At 62.6% G+C, this 20,090-nt stretch overlaps 1 protein-coding gene across 1 annotated transcript in view; it reads left to right on the forward strand.

Annotated features, from left to right (window-relative positions):
• Positions 1-1,371: 1,371 nt before the first annotated feature.
• Positions 1,372-20,090, forward strand: part of PLXND1 (plexin D1) — a 47,932-nt gene continuing 29,213 nt past the window's right edge. The window contains exons 1-2 of the mRNA XM_020872523.2: positions 1,372-2,864; positions 18,710-18,886. Of these exons, the coding sequence (XP_020728182.2) occupies positions 1,533-2,864; positions 18,710-18,886 (1,509 nt within the window). The 5' untranslated portion in view covers positions 1,372-1,532. The remainder of the gene's footprint in view (positions 2,865-18,709; positions 18,887-20,090) is intronic.

Here is a 20,090-nt window from a genome sequence, read left to right on the forward strand (position 1 = left end):
GGGGGTGAGCGTTGCTTGGGCGCCCACCGTAGTCAGATGCCACGCGTGCGCCTCATGCAGGCCTTGTGACCAGTCATCATCGCTGCCCACTGCTGCCCCCAGTGCCCACCTGCTCCTCCCACGTGAAAGGAGAAGCAGGCCCGGGGCTGGCTTACCTGTGGCCGTGCCCACAAGCAAGCGTGCTAAGTCACTTCAGTCGTGTCCGACTCTTTGTGACCCCATGGACCGTAGCCCACCAGGCTCCTCTGTCCATAGGATTCTCCAGGCAAGAATACTGGAGTGGGTTGCCATGTCCTCCTCCAGGGGATCTTCCAGCCCAGGGATCGAACCCACTTCTCTTCCACTGGCAGGCGGATTCTTTACTGTTGCGCCACCAGGGAAGCCCCACATGTGGCTGATCTTCCACTAAATGTAGGGGGATTTTAGATCCTTCTAGAGTTCTGAATAAAGTGGGTGGAAGGGCAGTTTCCACCCTGCGGGCCTCCTGGGGCCATCATGGCCCGCCCCTCCCCCCCAGGACCAAGGCCCAACTCTGGGTGCCTTGGGCTCTGCACCATCCTGAAACAGTCCCTCTCTGCTTTCCGCTGATCTGTATGCTGACCCTTGAGTCCAGGCCCCTGCCACTGGTCAAGGCCCCTTCTGGGCTGGAGATCATGGAATCTGAGCGGGTGGTGCCCCTGCCCAGCTGACCTGGGGGTGCGCAGGCTGTGGGGTCTGAGGCCTGGACAGTATCCTGCGAAGAAGACTGGAGTGTGAGGTGGAGAGAGACCGGGAGGACGGGGGTGAGGAGGGTGGACAGAGGTGGATGAGACGGGGCAGAGGGCTCCAGGGTGACAGAGGGCCCAAGGGGGCGGGCGCGGAGGGAGTCCCCAGGACAGAACAGAGGAGGGTGGGTGAAGCAGAGGCCGAGAAAAGGAAAGACGGCACGCGCGGAGTTGGGGTGGGGGGCGGGCCACGCAGAGACAGGGAGACGCCGAGAGACACACAGCGAGAAAGAGCCAGAGAAAGAGATGGGAGAAAAGAGGAAGGAAAAATAAAGCACGAGAGACAGGCCAAGGCAGCCAAGAGGGAGAAGGAACTCGAGCAACCAGCGACGGAGGCGGGGGCAGCTTCGGGTGCCGCGCGAGAGGGTCGTGCAGGGCGCCGGGCAGCCTACCCACCGACAGCCGAGCGGGACCCCGGGGGGCGAGGCCCCGGGCCGCCAGGGGCGGGGGGACCCGGGGTGCGGGCGGGAGGGGGTCCGGGGCCGGGAGGGGGCCCGGGAGGCGGGGCGCGGCCGGGCGGGGCGCGGCGGGGGCGGGGCCCGAGGGCGTGTCCGCGGCGGAGCCGCCCCCGCCCCGCCCCCGAGTTGCGCGGAGCGACGGAGCCGGGCCGGGGCGCCGGGGCCGGGGGCGGCTGGCTGGCTGGCGCGGGCAGGAAGCGCGCCTCGCGGCCCGGGCCCGCCCCCCGCCTCCTGCCGCCTCCGGGCTCCCGGCTCCCGGCCGCGCCGCGCCCCATGCACTCGCCGCGCCGCGCAGCCCGCGCACGCCCGGATGGCTCGTAGCGCCGCGGGCGGCGCACCCCTTAGCGCCCGGGCCGCCGCGGCCAGCCCCCTGCCGCCGCGCCCGCCATTCCGGGCCCCGCGGTGCCCGCCGCCGCCGCCGCTGCTGCTTTGGCTGCTGCTGCTCCTGGGGGCGGCGCGGATCGGCGCCCTGGAGATCCAGCGCCGGTTCCCCTCGCCCACGCCCACCAACAACTTCGCCCTGGACGGCGCGGCGGGGACCGTGTACTTGGCGGCCGTCAACCGCCTCTACCAGCTGTCGGGCGCCAACCTGAGCCTGGAAGCCGAGGCGGCCGTGGGCCCGGTGGCCGACAGCCCGCTGTGTCACGCCCCGCAGCTCCCGCAGGCCTCGTGCGAGCACCCGCGGCGCCTCACCGACAACTATAACAAGATCCTGCAGCTGGACCCGGGCCAGGGCCTGGTGGTCGTGTGCGGCTCCATCTACCAGGGCTTCTGCCAGCTGCGGCGGCGGGGCAACATCTCGGCCGTGGCCGTGCCCTTCCCGCCCGCCGCGCCGCCCGCCGCGCCCGTCACGGTCTTCCCCAGCATGCTGAACGTGGCGGCCAACCACCCCAACGCGTCCACCGTGGGGCTGCTGCTGCCGCCGGCCGCCGGCGCCGGGGGCAGCCGCCTGCTCGTGGGCGCCACGTACACGGGCTACGGCAGCGCCTTCTTCCCGCGCAACCGCAGCCTGGAGGACCACCGCTTCGAGAACACGCCCGAAATCGCCATCCGCTCCCTGGACGCGCGCGGCGACTTGGCCAAGCTCTTCACCTTCGACCTCAACCCCTCCGACGACAACATTCTCAAGATCAAGCAGGGCGCCAAGGAGCAGCACAAGCTGGGCTTCGTCCGCGCCTTCCTGCACCCCCCCGACCCGCGACCCGGCGCGCAGACCTACGCGTACCTGGCGCTCAACAGCGAGGCGCGCGCGGGCGACAAGGAGAGCCAGGCGCGGAGCCTGCTGGCGCGCATCTGCCTGCCCCGCGGCGCCGGCGGCGACGCCAAGAAGCTCACAGAGTCCTACATCCAGCTGGGCTTGCAGTGCGCGGGAGGCGCGGGCCGCGGCGACCTCTATAGCCGCCTGCTGTCCGTCTTCCCCACGCGCGAGCTGCTCTTTGCGGTCTTCGAGCGGCCGCAGGGGAGCCCGGCTGCCCGCGCGGCTCCCGCCGCGCTCTGCGCCTTCCGCTTCGCCGACGTGCAAGCCGCGATCCGCGCCGCGCGTACCGCCTGCTTCGTGGATCCTGCACCCGACGTGGTGGCGGTGCTCGACAGCGTGGTGCAGGGCACCGGGCCGGCCTGCGAGCGCAAGCGCAACATCCAGGTAGGACGCCCAGGCCGCCGGGGCTCGGGGACCGTCCCAGGGGGCCGGCGGGAGGGCGTGCGGGTAACCGGGCAGGTTGTGCAGCTGAGCGGGTCCCACGTGTGAGCGTACCTCGACCCAGATGTGCGTGTATGGGGACCCGAATGTGACGTCTGGGCCTGAGCCGCAGGTGCTTTTGCGGAGACCCGGGTGTTGACCCGAGGATGCAGGGGTCAGCCGAGGTGGGGGGCACTGGCCTGAATACGGTGTGAGCCCGCTGGGCAGTCCATGAGAGCGCTCCCTTACAGGTGCACGTGTCTAGGTGTGCAGGGCCAATCCGGTTGTGGGTGAGTGCCCAGGTGTGCGCTGTCGAGAGCCAGAGGGGCATATCTTCTAAAGAGGTATCTGAAAGACATGTTCTGAAGAGAGCTGGGTGTGCAGGTGAGGGTCGTAGCAGTGGGCTGAGGTCACAGCGCATGAGTGCCGTGTCTGCCCAAGGTGTGTTCAGGGCCGGCTGTGTGGGCGCATCAGAGCCGCCTTTGGGAGCTGGCAGATGTGTGCACGGGTGTGGCAGGTGTGTGCCAGGGCCCTGCTGGTGGGGGTTGAGGAGGAGAGGAATGAGTGTGTGCACCAGACCGTGTGTCCCTGAGCTGGGTGATTCGGGAGTGGAGGCAGTCGAGTGTGGGCGGCACAGGGCCCCTGGCATTTGGGAACCCATAGGTGCTCCAGGGAGGCTGCCGGGTGGCAAGAGCACACCTTTCCTGAGCATTCAGCGTGCGCCCGGCATGGGGGTTTCGCCTCCTAAGCACATCACGAGAGCATGACTCTGCGTTCAAACAGTAGTCCTCTCGAGTAGGCTCTGTTCCCATCCCCATTTTACGGATGAAGCAACTGAGGCCCAGAGAGGCTAAGTAACTAGCTGAAGTTCAAACAGCTCAGGAGGAGCAGAGGCAGGATCTGGGTCCAGGCTGTGTGGCCTCGGCATCTGAGTGCTGGCGAGCCTCTGCTGCTTTACAGACGTGGAGCTCAGAGTGTGTGTGTGTGTGTCGGAGGAGTCGGGGTGGCTGGGGTGGGGAGCTGCCGCTCCAGGAGGGGAGGGAGGTGAGCAGGACTGTGTGTAGCTCCTGAGTGGGGAGCTGGAGGGAAGGGGGAGGACCAGGTACCCCGGCAGCCAGGGTTGGGGGGGATGCGGCCCAGGCACCTGGGGCTGGGCTGAACAGGGGCGAGGGGGTGTCCGGGCTGGGGGTTCGATGTCTGAGTTGATCTGGGGTGAATGCGACTCAAGGGTGCTGGAGGGAACTGTGTGGTCCTCAAGGAAGTCAGCCAGCAAGGGGTCCCTTCTTCAGGGGGCCCTAGAGGTGGACCCCCGTACCTTTTCCCCATTCTCCATCCCCAGCTGAGTCAGGGGACCCCCGGCCACTCCCCTCGGAAGCCTCAACTTCTCCAAGTGCAGAACTCAGCCTTCCCTGGAGAGGACGGGAAGGAACCCTCCCTGGGGCCCTTCCCCATCCCTTCTCCGCGATCCTCAGGGCCCAGCAAGCTGGTCACGAGATGAATTATTCCCCCCGTGGGTGTGCCCAACACTGGAGCTTTGAGAAAACACAGATTCCTTCGCTGCAGCTGGGTCGGCCCCCGCCAGTGCCCCCACCCCGCTGGCCGGCTGCCCTGAAAGGGAAGGTCACGGTGGGTGAGCGGACGGGTGGACTGGGAGCCCCAGCGCTGTGCTCGGATATCCACTCTTCCCCTCCTGGGACCCTCGCACCCCGCTGGGCTGTGGGACACAAGCTTTGTGTCTGGGGTGGGTCTCAGAGCCGCAGGAGGGGAAGGGGGAGTCTCCTTGCTCTCTGGAGGGGCGACCCCGTTGGAAGGGCCTTTCTAGGCCTGTGCGGCCATCGGGCCCGCGGTGTGAGGCCTCTGTGGGATTCCTCAGGCCGCAGCCTCCCTTCCCCCTCTGGCAGGAGCCGCCCTGGTTCCCACGGTCCCGCGTCCCCAGCCTGGCCTGGCCTGCAGCCGTGAGTCACTCTGCTGAAGGGGGCTGGGGCTTCCCTTTCCTCGGGGGCAGGGCCTCTGCAGGGACACCGCCCCAGGAACAGAGTGGCCCAGGGCCCCCTCGCCACCCCAGAGTGGGGCAGACTCCTGGCCCTGCCTGGCACCCTCCCGGCGTCCTCCACACCCCTCTCCCTTCCCCGTGCCCAGCTGTGGGCACAGGCCAGGGCCGCTCCCAAATGTGTCAGGGTCCCAGGTCAAGACCTCTAGCCTTGCTCTGAGGGGGGTGGGAAGGGCAGTGGTTATTCTTGCCCGCTCCCCCCTTACAAGCTAAGGATTTGGATTTCGCACCCTGGGTTAAATCCTGCTCTTGCTGCTTCCCAGCTGTGTGACCTTGACAAGTGGCTTAATCCCTCTGAGGCTTAGTTGCCTCATCTGTAAAGTGGGGACCTTAGATCGCTAAGGATTCAGTTCAGTTCAGTTCAGTTCAGTCTCTCAGTCATGTCCAACTCTTTGCGACCCCATGGACTGCAGCACGCCAGGCCTCCCTGTCCATCACCAACTCCCAGAGTTTACTCAAACTCATGTCCATTGAGTCGGTGATGCCATCCAACCATCAATCCTTATCTCTAAGGATTGACAAGGACCAAATGAGTTAATTTTCAGTACCCAGTGCATAGCAGGCCCCTGGTAGGGGTGTGCTGTTCCAGTTATTACTACCCCCAGGGTGTTAGTAGCACGTCTGAGCTTAGTCCTGGACATCAACCAGTGACCTCTTCTGGATTATTCTGCAACCCTGAAGACCCAGGAAACATTTCCTAAGTCCCTGCGGTGTTGCTGTGCGCTGGGGACCAGTGGTGGCTCCCTCACTGTCTGCTCTGGTGGACCGTGCTAGGCCAGCGGAGGGCCAGACACGTGGCCAGGCCGCGGGCATGGTGATGGGGGAGCACAGAGGGGGGCCTCCAGGCCTCTGGGGAGGGTGGTGTCAAAGCGCAGGGGGGGCGGTGAACAGGACTTGGGCTCATGAAGAGGGCAGGAGAAGGGAGGGGTCCAGGCCAAGGGTCACACGTCCAGGGGCCTGGAGCAGCAAGGCGGGCTGGAGCGGTGCAGGGTGATCAGCGTGCCAGGGGCGGGGATCGGGAAGTGTGAGCTGGGTTGGGGGGCGTAGGCAGGCCTGCCCTAGGCACGCTGTATCCTGGGGACTCGGGATGCGGGAGTGGGGGACTCGAAGGGCTTCAGCCAGAGCATCCGCTCTGAAGGAGCACCTCAGTTTCCCCGTCTGTAGAATGGGAGCGATAACAAAAGTACTGGCCTTCCAGGACTGCGGCGGGATTAAATAAGATGCCACAGGTGAGGCCCCTAGCAGCATGCTGGGCGCAGGTGCTTGCAGTTACTGGGATTGTATTTAACGGAGCTAGTTTGGAAAGTTGCTAGTTGAGGACAGAGGAGAAGCAGGGCAAGAAGGAAGGAGGCGGGTGCCGTCTTGCAGGCAAGTGAGTCCCTCCTACATTTGCACATGTTTCTTGAGCACCTACTGCATGCTGGGCCCTGTGGCGGACGCTGGGGGCAGCTGTGGGGGGCAGCCAGCCAGGCCTTGTTCCTCAGGGACGGGTGTGAGCGGGCCGGTGTGCCTGGTCTGAGCACATGGAGGGAAGCAGGGGGCTGTGGACGGGTTTGCATGCAGAGATGCAGCCCCAGAGGTGGGGACAGACAGCATGGAGGAGGGCGCGGCCCCGTCCAGCCCAGCGCTGGGGTGGAAAGCGGGGTAGGGGATGCGCCGGGTGCCTCTGGGGGAGAGAGTGAGTTTGGTGGGGGGCGGAGGTGAGTACCAGGGGCCTGGAGTCTGTCTCCCTCCCAACCCCCTCCGGCCTGACTGCTGCAGCAGCAGGAGGTCTCGGTGGGGCTGACCACAGGGGCGAGGACCCTGGTCTTCCATCTCCTCTCCGGGGATGTCTGACCCCCAAGCCAGGTGGCTCCTCCAGGCCTCTGGATACCCGACCCTCGCGCTCTTTCCTTCAGGGCCTGGAACTCCAGAGCCCGGCCGGGGTGGCCTCAGACATTCCGGCTCCTCCTCTGGCAGGCTCTGCCCCTTGCCCGCCACCTTGCAGATGACGAAGAGGTGGGGAGCCTTGGCCCCCAGGTTTCAGAGGTCCTCAGCTTTGTTGCTGATTGCTTTGGGCGTATCTGGGCCTTTGGACTATTTTGAGAAAGTGAGGGAGGGAATGAGCCTCCATCGCGTGTAGATCAGATCCCTTCCCTCAGTTTGTGAATGCGGTTTGAAAGTGGGTTGGGAGGTCGCCTTGTGCGATTGGTGGGGAAACTGAGGCACAGAGCCCCCCAACACAGCGAGCGCAGGCTGAGTCCAGCTCCCTTCCCTGGGTCTCTCCCTTCAAGCTTTGAATGACCGAAAGGTTCGTGTTTTTAAATCAAAAAGAAAACCAATAGGGAAATGTCAATGTTGCATTTTCAAGGTGTCTTTTTATAGTAAAGGTGGAAAAAAAATGCTCAGGCAGTTTTTAAACTGGCATGCAGTGGGTGGGTGCCTGTCGTCAAGAAGGCGTTTTCTGAACCAATTTAGGGGCAGAAATGCAGGGTGGATGTGGAGGAAGATAAGCTTGCAAGATGGCTTTCCACTTGGAGTTGGGCTGGAGGCTGGGGGTGAGCTCCCCGTGGTCGAGAGTATGAGCAGAGATGCTGGGTGGGACTTAGGATGGCGGTTCCGGTGGGGTTGGCAGAATGACCTTCTAGCCTAAAGAGATAGATGGGTTCCTGGGCCAGGAGATGGTTACCATACCTCTCTGCCCAGGGCACATCATCAGTCTTGACCGCCAGGTACACGAGGGTAAAGCTAGTGGTGAGTCTTTTTCCTCCTGCCTGTCAGCTGTGTGACCCAGAGCGAGGCATTTACCTTCTCGGGGCCTCCTGCGTTGTCCTGGTCAAACGCACAGTGTCTCCTCCTGAACTGGAATCTCACATGAAGCGCCCAGGCCACGGCAGGTGGACGCACTGGTACCAGGAGAAGAGAAATGCCTCCTGGAAAAGTGCTCAGTGTGTGGAACAGCCCCCGGGGCAGGGAGCGCTCAGAGGTGGGAGGAGATGGGGCCGAAGCAGGCCCTGCAGGTGAGCAGGGTGCGGGGTGGTGGGCAGAGAGGGGAGTGTCGGGTGCCCTCCAGCCCAGGCTCCCTGGCAGGAGGCACAGGCCAAGATAAACCAGGCCTGGCATCACCACTGCTGTTGGTGGTGCAGGCGCTGCGAGTCTGGTGGGCCTGAGGGGTGTGTGGACGGCTCTCGGGCTGCATAGGAGCACGGCTGCCTTCCTGGTTCTGAGAAGATTGCTCTGCGGGCCCTTCAGAGGCACCAGTGTGTTTGCTCTCACAACACCCGCCTCCAGCCTGTGAGGCAGGGAGTGCTGTTATCCCCACTTTACAGATGGGAAAACCGAGGCCCAGGGTCTCACACAGCTGGTTAAGAGAGCAGGGTCTGCAGACTGGCTGGCTGGCTCTAGAGTCCGTGGTGGATGTCCTCCCGTGTTAGCTGTGGGCTCTCAGCTGGGGGTCTGCAGTTACCCACCACCTCACCCCCGGGAGATCTGGGAGGGCCTCTGCATCGACGTGAAACGCCCTCTGTGACGGCACCTCCCAGCTGGCCCCGGGTGGAAGCCGGGAGCTGCCACCGCAGTGACTCAGTTCCTGAGCAGCGTGAGGCTGGCGGGGACGTCTACAGAGGCCAGGCCACAAGCTGGGGGGCTGGGGTTGCTGATCGGGTCCCCTGAGGAAGTCAGGGCGGCAGAGAAGGCACCTAGTGATACTCATCTGTGAGAAGGGGATTGTCAGCGCTCGCCCTTTGGGTGCGTGAGTGAGAGGTGTGGTCGGTTTGAGTGACTTGACAGCTGCTGTCAGCCGTGACCGCCGCCCCGGCCTGTGCTGTGTCCTGGGGCAGGGCAGCTTTCACACTCCGGAATCCGCCAGGAAGGTGGAGGGTATGTCTCTGCCCCCGCCACGCCCAGGCACGCCCAGAGCGGTGGACGGGTCCATGCTGGACCCTGGTGCCAACTCCCTGGATGCAGATCCTGCCTCTGCACCTCCTCCTGTTGGCCTCCAGCTAGTCACTCTCCTCCTCCGGGCCTCTATTTCCCCATCTGTAAAGTGGGCTCAGCTGGCGACGAGAACAGGGCTGCCTGGAGTCCAGCGGAGGCTGCCGTGCGTGCGTGCGTGCGGCTCGGGCCCTGCAGAATCTCCCTCTCCAGGAGTCTGATCTGCCCACTGCCGCGGCGGCTGGTTTTCGTGGAGATGAAGGAAGCAGGCCGGGCTCTGATGGCCAGAAGGTAGAGAGCAGGAGAGGAGCCTGAGGGACCCGTTCTCCTTTCTGGCCCTCGGTTTCCCAGTCTGAACTGGGCTGCCGGGTGGCCGGAAAGCCCTCCCTCTGCCGCCAGAACCGCCCCCGTCATCCACAGCATCGTTATTATTATCTTATTATTGTTGCTTCCTGGGAACTTACTCTGTGTTGGGTACTTTGCCAAACTGCGTGCGGTGTGTCTCTTTTAACCCTGCCAGAGACAGAATGGGGTTAGGATTACCCCCAGACTACAGAAGGGGAAAACAGAGGCCCAGAGAGGGTCAGTGACTTGCCCGAGGTCACACAGCGGTGGAACAGGTGTTGGGTTTTGGAGTCCATGCTCATCACCTTCCCTTCTCATTTGCTCTGAAAATGCTGACCTGACGGGTGTGAGCCTCAGAGGCCCTCAAGGTCACGCTGGGAAGGGGTGGGTGGGTCCCTCTTGAAGGTGAAAGAACTGAGTGAGACCCAGGGACGTCCCTCCCCTGCTGGGGTTGTGGCGAGAACTTCCCAGCGGGGCCAGCAGAACTGCTGAGTCCCATGCCCAGCATGGTCCCAGGTTGGGACCAGGTCCCCTGGGTGTGGGGCTCCTGGGTCATGGGCTCCCATGACCACAGCCGTCTCCACCTTCGCCCACCAGAGCACAGACCTCCTAGGCAACATGCCCTGCCTGTCTGTGCTGCTGCTGGAGGGTGCCCTGGAGTGTGGCGGGGAGGGGGGCTCAGCTCTGTTACCCGGCAGCCCCGCAAAAGAGATGAATCAGCCCCTACCCCTTCCTCCAGGAGCCCCCAGATGGTCGGGGAGGAGATCAAGACAGGAGGTAGAACACCCAAGCCAGAGCTGCACGCTGACCAGACTCGTCTCAGGGAGTCAGGGAGGGCTTCCTGGAGGAGGGGGTATTGCAACAGAGCCTTTGGCGGATAGGGCTGGGGGAGGCCTTCCAGGCAGAGGACACGGCAGGGGCAGAGGTCCAGAGATGCAGTAGAACATGGCTTGGGTAGCAGGCAGAGATGAAGCTGAGAAGTCTGTGAGGCCTGGGGTGCAGGCCAAGGGTCTGGACGCTGTCCTGTGGGCTGCGGGGAGCCAGCAAGGCCTTGGGGAAAGAGTGAGACACGGGCGGTCTGGCTCTGGAGCAGACCCAGGGCTGCCGGCCCTGCGTCAGTCCTGCCTGGAGCCGGCGGGAGCCCCCACTGGGGCTGGACCAGGTGACTCCCGAGGGCCCCTCCGGCTCTGCCAGTGGCGTGGGGGGTTGCCATGGAAACCAGCTGGTCCCCGCGCGTGGGCACAGGCCCGGGAAGTCTCCTGGCGCAGGCCACGTGGATGTGGATCCCAACTGCCCCCAGAGCTCGGCCGAGTCCCTTCTCTCCAAAGCCTGTGTTGGGCCAGGGCCGAGCCCCGCAGGCCGCCAGTAAGGGCCCCGGGCCACCCACACTCTCCGGCAGCCCTGGGTCCCCAGTGCGATGCCAGTGCCCCTGCGATCGGCCGGGCCAGCGAGGCTCGCCCCGCCCTGTCCACCATCCGTCACCCTGAAACACAATAAATCACGCGCTGGGGGAGGGAGGAAGCTCACAGCTCCATTACGAGGCCCCACGAGGCCCCATGGGGCGTTAATCACGGAGCGCTTTCTGCTCTGATCGGTAAATAATGGGGGGGCGGGCCATGGGCAGAGGCCTTGAAGCGGAGGCCGGGCAGGAACGGAACTCAGCCACCGTCGGCGTTCACCTCCACCCCCAGCCCTTCTCAGAGCCCTCCACCATCTGTGATGGAGGCGGTGGAGCCTCTGGAGGTGGTCAGCTCCTTGATGGGGCCCAGCTCCCAACCCAGGGCCTTTCCAGCTCCAAGCGGCCAAATTCCCCGCAGCTGTTGGTGGTCCCCAACAGAGCAGGGGGGTCCGGGACTGTGGGGTTCGGGAGCCAGCCTGCCCAGGTGTGAGGCTCACGTCCGGCTTTCTGGCGGTGTGACCCAGGGCAAGTCACTTGATCTCTCTGTGCCTCAGCTTCCTTTGCTGTAAAGTAGCAGGGTCATGTGAGGCTCTGGTGAGGGTTCCGTGAGGTTCTCCGGACAGAGGTCTCTGCACGCAGGAAACCATTGCTGCTTTTTCCTGTTGCGTTACTGGTGCTACTGCGTCGCTATAGTTGTAAAGCTGTCCCTTCCCCATTGAGGGTCGGTCCCTGGACTGGGATGCTGGCAGCTAGAGAGAAGGGACATGTCTCCATGTCTCCAGCACATGGGACCCGACCCAGAGATGTTTGCTCAGGGCCCCCCCACCCCGCTGCCCTGGGCTGCGGTCACAAGCTGTTGTAAGATGACTCTGGGACCCAGGCCAGCACCCCAGGGGATGGGCAGGAGGGTGTGAGTTCAGTCCCTGGAGGAGGAGGGCCCAGCGTCCCCAGGAGAGACAGCTGCTCCCAGCTCCTCCTGGCCCGCGTCCCTTCAGAGGAAGGAGTGGGGATCCAAACCCATCCCCCCCAGTGCAAGGAGTTGCCCCGCCCCCACTGGCGAACCATCCACTCCCCCCTCTAACCCCACAAGCCCCCGCCCCCGCCACCTTGGCCTGAGTCCTGGCTGCCCATCCCGTCCTGGGCTCCTCCGGGACCCGGGGGGAGGGCTGGAAACGCCGCCAGGCCGGGCTGGAATGAGAAACAGCTTCGAGAAGGGGGAGCCGGGTGTCCAGGGGGCCACATCCAGCTAACAAAACAAGGGCTGCTTGAGTCAGCGGCCGCGCCGGCAGTTCCCAGGCAGGCCCCGGGCGAGAGCGGCGTGGATGGTCCAGCCGCCATGCTTGACTTCAGGGAGCAGGGGCGCGGCTGCTCCTTGGGGGGAGCCCTTCTGTCCTCAGGCATCCCTGGCCTCTGCCCGGCAGCCTGCAGAACTAATTGGGAACGTTGTAGCCCCCCAGGATTGGGGGCTGCTGTGAGCTGAGCCTCTGTGGCGGGGGCAGGGCCTGTCCCCATTTCACAGATGAGGGTCAGTGAGGGCGGGGCAGCCCACAGAGAGTTGAGAGACTTGGCGCTTCAGGAGCCTCAGTTTCTCTGCCTGTTAAATGGGAACACGCCGGGAGCGTGTGTAGTTGGCGTCCTCACACGGCAGGTTGGCAGTGTGGCCTGGGGCCGTCCCTTCAGACTGGCAGGTCAGGGGTACCCGTTGGGGGTGGGTGGGCACGTGGTGCTCAGGGCGGCCCGGCTGGCTGATCCGCTCAGCCCTTGGTGCTGGGCGACCCCCCTGCTCCAGAGGTCAGGGGTCAGGGAGACCGAGGCGGGCCTTTCGGAAGCTTGGAAGGGTGCATGCAAACTGCCGTGCCCATTTCCTGCCTGATTCAGGCCAGGTCGGGATAACTGCGCCATGTGTCTTAAGGGAGCCTCTGCCCCCTCCGTGCCTCAGTTTCCCCAACTTTCTCCCCCGGGCTCAGAGCCAGGCCTGCTGACCGACTTGTCCTCTGGCCTGGTTGGCCATTCTCTCCCGCGCTGCCCCGCACGTCCCCCGCCCCAGGAAGTGAGCATCTTGACTCCCAATGGGAAGGTGCTGATATTTCCTTTCTTGGCGGCAGGCAGCCTCCTCCTTGGTGTGGGGGCTGTTGCCGGAGCCCCCCCAGAGCTGGGTCTGTCCTGCCCCCTCCCAGGACCCGCACACAGTAGCCCAGGTTTTCCCTGCCTCGGTTTACCCTCTCTGGAGGGTCACTCAGTGGGGTCGTGTCCCAGGAGGCTCTGCGGGCTGACATGGTTGGGAGAAGTTTGGGTTTGAGGGGCCCGGGGATGCTTCAAACCTGGGGCCGACCTGTGCCCTCGGAGCCCTGGGGGACCCCTCCCCTTTAACCGCAGAGCTTCGGAGGAAGCTTGGGAGAGAGGTTACTCACCGGAGCTCTGTGGGAAGCAGCGTGCAGTGAGTGCCCTGCCTCTAGGCCTGCCTTTTGAGGCTGTGTGTGTGTGTGTGTGTGTGTGTGTGTGTGTCGTGTCCAACTCTCTGCAACCCTGCGGACTGCAGCCTGCCAAGGTCCTCTGTCCATGGACTTCTCCAGATGAGAGTACTGGACCCCCACCGCTACCCTGCCGGGCCCTGCCGGCTCCTGCTTCTCCAATATTGTCCTCAGGGCACCCTCCCAGCCCTCCTCGCCTGTCCACGCTGCGGGAGAAGGAGCCGCCGGGACAGGGGTTGAGGGGAACCACAGAGGGGCAGGCCAGGTGCAGCAGGGCCCTGGGGGCCTGGGAGCTGTTTGGGTTTATGTTGAGGGCACTTGGGGAGCCACCGAAGGCTGTAGACCAGCAGGAGGGGCACAGCCTGCTCTGCATTTTTTCATTTGTTTTCTGATGGCCACACAGCTGGGCACGTGGGATTTTAGTGCCCTGACCAGGGATCAAACTTGTGCCGTCTGCATTGGGAGCTCGGAGTCTTAACCACTGGACCACCAGGAAGGTCCCTGCGTTTTTTTTTTAGCTGATTTAGTTATTCGTCTGCATCGGGGCTTAGTCGCAGCACATGGGCTGTTTCTTGCATCACGCAGGATCTTTTGTTGTGACACACGGACTCTATAGTTGTGGTACTTAGACTCAGTAGATGCAGTGTGTGGGCTTCGCTGCTCTGCAGTATGTGGTATCTTACTTCCCTGACCAGGGATCGAACCTGCGTCCTCTGCATTGCAAGGTGGATTCTTAACCAGTGGACCACCAGGGACGTCCCATCTTTTCTTTTTTTTCTTTTTTTTTGGAACAACACTTTAGTTTGGAATAACTTTAGGTTTACAGGAGGTTATAAAGACAGTACAGATAGTTCCTGCATGGGCTTCCCAAGTGGTGCTAGTGGTAAAGAACCCACCTGCCAATGCAGGAGACCTAAGAGACATGGGTTCCAGATCCCTGGGTTGGGACGATCCCCTGGAGGAGGGCATGGCAACCCACTCCAGTGTTCTTGCCTGGAGAATCCCATGGACAGAGGAGCCTGGAGGGCTGCAGTCCATGGGGTCACACAGAGTCAGACACGACTGAAGTGATGACGCACGTTGCATGTAGTGCTTTGCAGTTGTGAAGGCTCCTTCTGGCTGCTGGTCAGAGTTGGGGAGGGTCTCCGTCCAGCCCCCAGCCCCTTGTGATGGCACAGGCTGCCCTGCCGCCTGCTCTGCACGCCCCAGATTGTGTTCTTTCAGCTCCTCGGCAGTGAAACCTCACCTTCCCGGGGTCAGGGTTCGATAGCAATCAAAAGCCTCGAGGCAGGAAGGGGCCCCCCACTTCCCAGACACAGAGGCCCCACAGCCGGTGTCGTCTACACTGTCTACACCGGGGGCAGAACCGCTGGGGCCTGTAGTCGGCTGTTGACGCCTCATCCTCCTTGGAGCCGCCTGCCGCGGGACTGGGGTTTGCTGGGGTCTGCGGGCAGGAGGCGGGAGGCCTGAGAAGCAGGCTCTGGATGCTGGTGTTCCACTGGCTTCCTGGGGAGAGAAAGTCAACACAATTACAGTTGGTAGTGAAATCAATATGTCAGCGCTCTAATGTGAGAGTGGGCAGAGCTGAGCTTTGGCCCCGGGAGGCAGCCAGCCAGCCTGGGAAGGGAGGGAGTGTTCTACTCTGCTGGAAAAGAGCTGAGACCAGCAGCCGCCTGCCACTCATCCCATTTTCGAGAGGGATAAACTGAGGTTCTTAGAGGAACTAGAAGTAGCAGCCAGGTGCTGCCTGGCCCTGAAGACCTGTGTTGCCACACACACCATTGGCATATGGTTGACTCTTGTTTTTCCTTCAATTCACCAGCACCCAGCATGGGCGGTGTTGTTCTCAGTATTTCTGTTTGGCAAAGAAGCAGCTGAATACAGTCATTCACACTTTAGTCAAAATTAGTTTCCTTTCTTTAGTTAAACCCAGAGTCTCCGCCCTAAAGGAGCTCATAGAGAAATCAAAGTGGTGAGCAGCACAGAGGAGGGGAGAGGTTGTTGTGTTTTTTTTTTTTTTTGGAGCTGCATCTTGAAGGTGGGCTGAAAGCTTGCTGCCTGGGCACGCCCGGCAAAGGCAGCGGCAAGGGTCAGGACAAGGGGGGGTCCAAGGGGCTCAGGAGTTTGGGAAGGGCGTTGCTTGCTGAAGGAACAGCATTCTGAAGGTTCAGCTGCCCTGGGAGGAAAGCGTGGCCACATTTGAGAAAGGGCAGAGACTAGTGTGGTGGGAGCCAGGGGCGAGGCAGAGAGAGAAGTGAGACTCCAGGCCGGAGCAGCCGGCAGGGGCCAGCTCACCCAGGCCTTGAGAGCCAGCTTGACCTGGGGCGGCCAGGAGCCAGGGAGGGGCTGGCCAGCCCTGTGCTGGGAAGGTGGCCCCCCGTGGGTTGGAGGAGGCTGCTGTGGGCGCCCAGCCCTCCCCCTGCGCCCCGGGAATTGGTGTTGTGAAAGACCAAGGCCGAGTGAGACTCAAAGGCGGGCCGGTGCTGCTGGAGGAATTTCAGGCCGTGTCGCAGGGTCAGGGCAAGCGGTATTTTGGACCTTGGAGCCGACTGCCGCCCCTTGGAGACCGAGTTCGGCTGAGGCCACACATGGGACGGCCAGCCGCCAGGTCCCCGGAGCCCGCTGATCCCCTTTCCCGGGCTGTATCCCCCCAAGAGCGGAGGCCTCTCCCGCCTGCCCGGTGGACGTGTGTGTCCGGCTTCCGTTTTCGAGGCGGTTGAAGCCTTGTGATTTCCCCTGGCAGCTGGGGAGCCAGCTTCCCCCTCGGATCACAGATCACACAGAGCAGCCAATGGGTGACTTCTCCTTTAAACTTTTTTTTAAAATTTTATTTTTAGGATAAGAAAAAAAAGTCAGAGGAAAGGCTTTTTAGAGAATTCCTTCGGTGCAGAATTAATGGCTCTGCACTTTGGGGCGGGCAGGCCAGAGTCAGATTCCCAGGCCGCCCTGCCTGGCCCTCTCTGCAAATCACCCTGGTCCAGGCGGTTCCCAGGACCCCCCACCCTGCCGGCCTGGGGACCCCCACCAAGGAAAACCCCAAAGGTGTCACCCAGGCCTCCCAGGTCTCCCTTCCTGCCCCCCCCACCCCTCCCAGAACTCAGGGAGGAAGCTCGTGTCCCCTGGGCCAGGGTTGGCAATGTTAATTTTAGAATAACGTATTATTTAATGACACACATCACCCATATTCAGGAAAGAGAAGTTACGCAACCCCCAGGGAAAGCATCCTCATGGAAGGTCTGGGGCCCAGGTGCCTGCTCTCCTGGCTGCTCGCCACCTCACCTCTTCCCTGCAGCCACAGGATTGCAGGGGGTGGGCCCTGGGGTGGGGAGAGGAGTGGGCAGCCACCTTCCAGGGCCATCCCCCAACTCAGGCCCCGCGATGAACACAGAGGATGAGTCAGGTAGGGTAGGTCTGAAGCTGGAAGATGAGGAGTGAAGAGTGATAAGACAGTCTGGGTGGTGGTATCCGAGGCAGCAGGGCTGGCACGTGCAAAGGCCCTGGGGCAGGACCCAGCTTGGACCGAGGGGCAGAGACGAGGCCTGCATGGCTGGAGTGGGGGGGCAAGGGGAAGGGACGGGCCCCAGCTCCTCAGGCCCCTGGGGGGGTGTGAGGGCGGTTTAGGATGTGAGGCTTATTCTCAGTACCGCGTCAGCCATCAGAGAGGGATGGTTTGAGACCTCTCTGCAGAGGAGACCTCTGCACCTTTACAGGGCTCACCTGGCAGCTCTGTTCCGGGGGAAAATGTTGAGGTCGGAGTCAGCCCAGAGAGCAGGGGCCGGGAGAGCATCCTTTATGGTGGTCCCGGGGGTCCGGGTGAGAAGGCTTTTGAGGGAGGCATGATTTACCCCTAAGTTCCACTTGGTAACAGTCATGTCCGTGACCATCACGTCTGAAACAGCGGCAGGTCAGTTCACACCTGCGGGGCATTTACCGTGGGCCATGCTGCACGCTGGTGCTCCACACTGAGCTCTCTTGTCCAGGTGCCTGTGAGGGAGGCGCTGGAGATGCACTGATTTTTTTTTTTAAGACTTTAGAAAATGTTTATTTTTGGCTGTGCTGGGTCTTCGTTGCTGCGCACGGGCTTTCTGAAACTCTTTCCGGTGCTGGGGCTTTTCGTTGAGGTAGCTTCTCTCGTTGCAGGGCGCAGGTTCAGTAGTTGGGCCACATGGGCTCTGTTGCTCCGAAGTGTCCGGGATCTTCCCAGTCTAGGGATCGAACCTGTGTCACCTGCATTGGCAGGCAGATTCTCAACCACTGGACTTGAACAGGGAAGTCTGAGATGTGCCTACTTCACAGCTTGGTAAACCGAGGCTCAGAGGAGTGATGTGACTTGCTCAGGTCGCCCCCAACTCTCCTGCGGAAGGCCACCCCGTGGTGGGTTGTGGCCCCCGGCCCTCCCCAGCCCCACCCCATCTCTGGGCTCAGGGCTCAGCTGTGTTTATTTTTCCAAGAATGAAGGACCCGGTATTTATGGTTTGCTTTTGAACACTAGCTGAGATTGTGTACACAACCCATGTGGGCACATCATTGGTGGCTTCGGCTTGCAGAAAGCACAGATAAGGGAGGAAAGCTTCTCTCTGAAGCCGTGCCGTAAAGCCAGTCCTGCTGCCCGCTTCAGTCCTGGTGGGCTGACATCGCAGCCGGTGACCTGGAGTGGGCCACGTCCCCCTCTGAGCCTCAGTTACCCCATCTGACATGGGATCTCAGAGCGGGGCCAGGATTCAGCAAACCAGTGCACAGGCCTGGTGCAGGGTCAGTTCCCAGTAAACGTGGCCTGTGTTGTATTTGCTGTCGTGACTATTAATGTTCATGTGCCCATTTTACTGGAAAGGCCCGGTGACACCCTGTGAGTGTCCTCAGCCAGAGTGTCCTTCTCCACCGCCAGTGCAGATCGGTGGTGTGGCCCGGGCTGGGCCGTCCCTGCTGGGTGATGCGCGCCATCCACTCTCCTACGCCACCCTTGTGTCTGCGTCCTGGTGGGTTTGCACAGTCGCCTTCTCAGAGGCACTTGCTGGAGGCCTATGTTGTATTTTTGTGCAAACTGCAGAAGAAACTTTCAAAAGGTCATCCCGCCCCTGTGAATTGGGGCTGACGTGGATGCCAGGAGTGTCCATTTGGATACACCTGGCCTCAACTTGCCCGTCTGTGACCTGGGCAGATGAAGGGATGTGTGTTGGGGTCTCAGTTTGGGGAGGCCTCAACCTTTTGTCTAGTAGCCTGCTGGGAAGTTGGGGTTGGGAGTTGCTGGGGTCAGAGCAGGAATCTGGGGGGGAGAAAAACGCCATGGTTGCCATGGAGACCCAGCCAGACAGGCGGGACACCTCTTGGGTGTCAGCAGGTAAGTCAGGGCAGAGGCTGGCCTCCCTGGGCCTTCCTGCCTCCCTCACGTGACCCCTCCTGGCCAGCTCCTGTGTACCCGGAATGGACCCCTCTGCTAGGGGCAGCTCCGCTACTGAAGCCAAGGGCGGGGGTCGACCTGGGCTCAGACACGTGGTCCTGCTTGCACCGGGGCCTGAGCCCCGTGCAGAGCAGGGGCAGGACTTCGAAAGCTCGGAGGTTCTGGCCGGCTGTGGGGGACAGGGAGCCACAGAAGGTTCTGGAGCCGCGGTCTGACGCGCTGTCTCTCTTCCAGCTGCAGCCGGAGCAGCTGGACTGTGGGGCCGCCCACCTGCAGCACCCGCTGTCCGTCCTGCAGCCCCTGAAGGCCTTGCCCGTGTTCCGAGCGCCGGGCCTCTCCTCCGTGGCCGTGGCCGGCGTGGGCAACTACACGGTGGTCTTCCTGGGCACGGTCAGCGGGCGGCTGCTGAAGGTACGGCCGGGCCGGGGGTGCTTGGCGGGGGCGGGGCGGGGGCCCACGGGTTAGAGGGCATCTTCCACGTCCGTTCCTTCCGCTCTGGCTCACACCAGTGAGTTCCCGTCGTGCAGACGAGGGAAGCAGAGCTCGGGGGCTGGATCTGTGTTCAGGTCCCTGGGCTCTGCCACTTGGCAGGCTGTCTGACCCGGAGCAGTGAACGTGTTCTCTCCCAGCTTCAGTGTCCCCAGCCTTCAAAGACTGAAAGTTCAGCCTCTCAAGACTTACAGGGCTTTGACAGGGGGTGGGGGAGGCCACAGCCTGGCAAGTGGGGGTCTCCCCCCGCCCCGTTTCCTCCTCCGTTCCTCCCACCAGCCTCTGAGGATGCCCCCAGCTCCCAACCAAGGTGACTGGTTTCTGCAGGTAATGCTTCCCGCCCCCGAGATGCTGAAAGCTGGGTGAGAGGAGTCGGTCTCCCTACTAAGCGGCCCCAGGGGAGGGCATGGACCAGCCCTCCAGCCACCTCCCACCCCCCCGGCCTGTCCAGAGCGTCAGCTGTCTGGCCTGGCTCTGACCTGCACCAGGCCCTGGTCTAATTGATTCAGTTCCAATAATCCAATTCGCTCAGCTTCCCCGGGCAGACGCCGCAGGCTGGTGGTGAGCAGTGGGGGTCGGAGTCCCAGCCCGCCCGGCCCCGGGACCCTAGCCGCTGACATCCCTGGGGGAGATGCCAGGCATGGGAACAGGCGCAGGGGGCCTTCTCCACCTTCACAGCTTCCATTGAGGGTCCGCAGACAGTGGGGCTTGTGGTTGCGATTGGAAACTTGCATGTGGCTCCTGGCTCTTGCGCTCCCAGCTGTGGGACCTGGGGCGGTTTCCCCATCTGTCCAGGAGTCTCCCCCCCACCCCCACCCATGAAGCTGCAGTTATTAGGCACCACTGTCTACCCAGCCTCAACAGGCATGTCACGGGCATCCTCATGTTTAATTCTCACATCCCTTTGAGGGAGGCAGAGCCATGAGCCCCATTTCACAGATGAGGACACTGAGGCCCCAAAGTCAGAGCGGGGAAAGTGAAAGTGAAAGTCGCTCAGTCATGTCTGGCTCTTTGCAACCCCATGGACTCTACAGTCCATGGAGTTCTCCAGGCCAGAATACTGGAGTGGGTAGCCTTTCCCTTCTCCAGGGGATCTTCCCAGTCCGGGGATCGAACCCAGTCTCCC

The sequence above is a fragment of the Odocoileus virginianus genome, unplaced genomic scaffold, assembly GCF_023699985.2.
Source record: "Odocoileus virginianus isolate 20LAN1187 ecotype Illinois unplaced genomic scaffold, Ovbor_1.2 Unplaced_Contig_2, whole genome shotgun sequence".
Taxonomy (NCBI): Eukaryota; Metazoa; Chordata; class Mammalia; order Artiodactyla; family Cervidae; genus Odocoileus; species Odocoileus virginianus.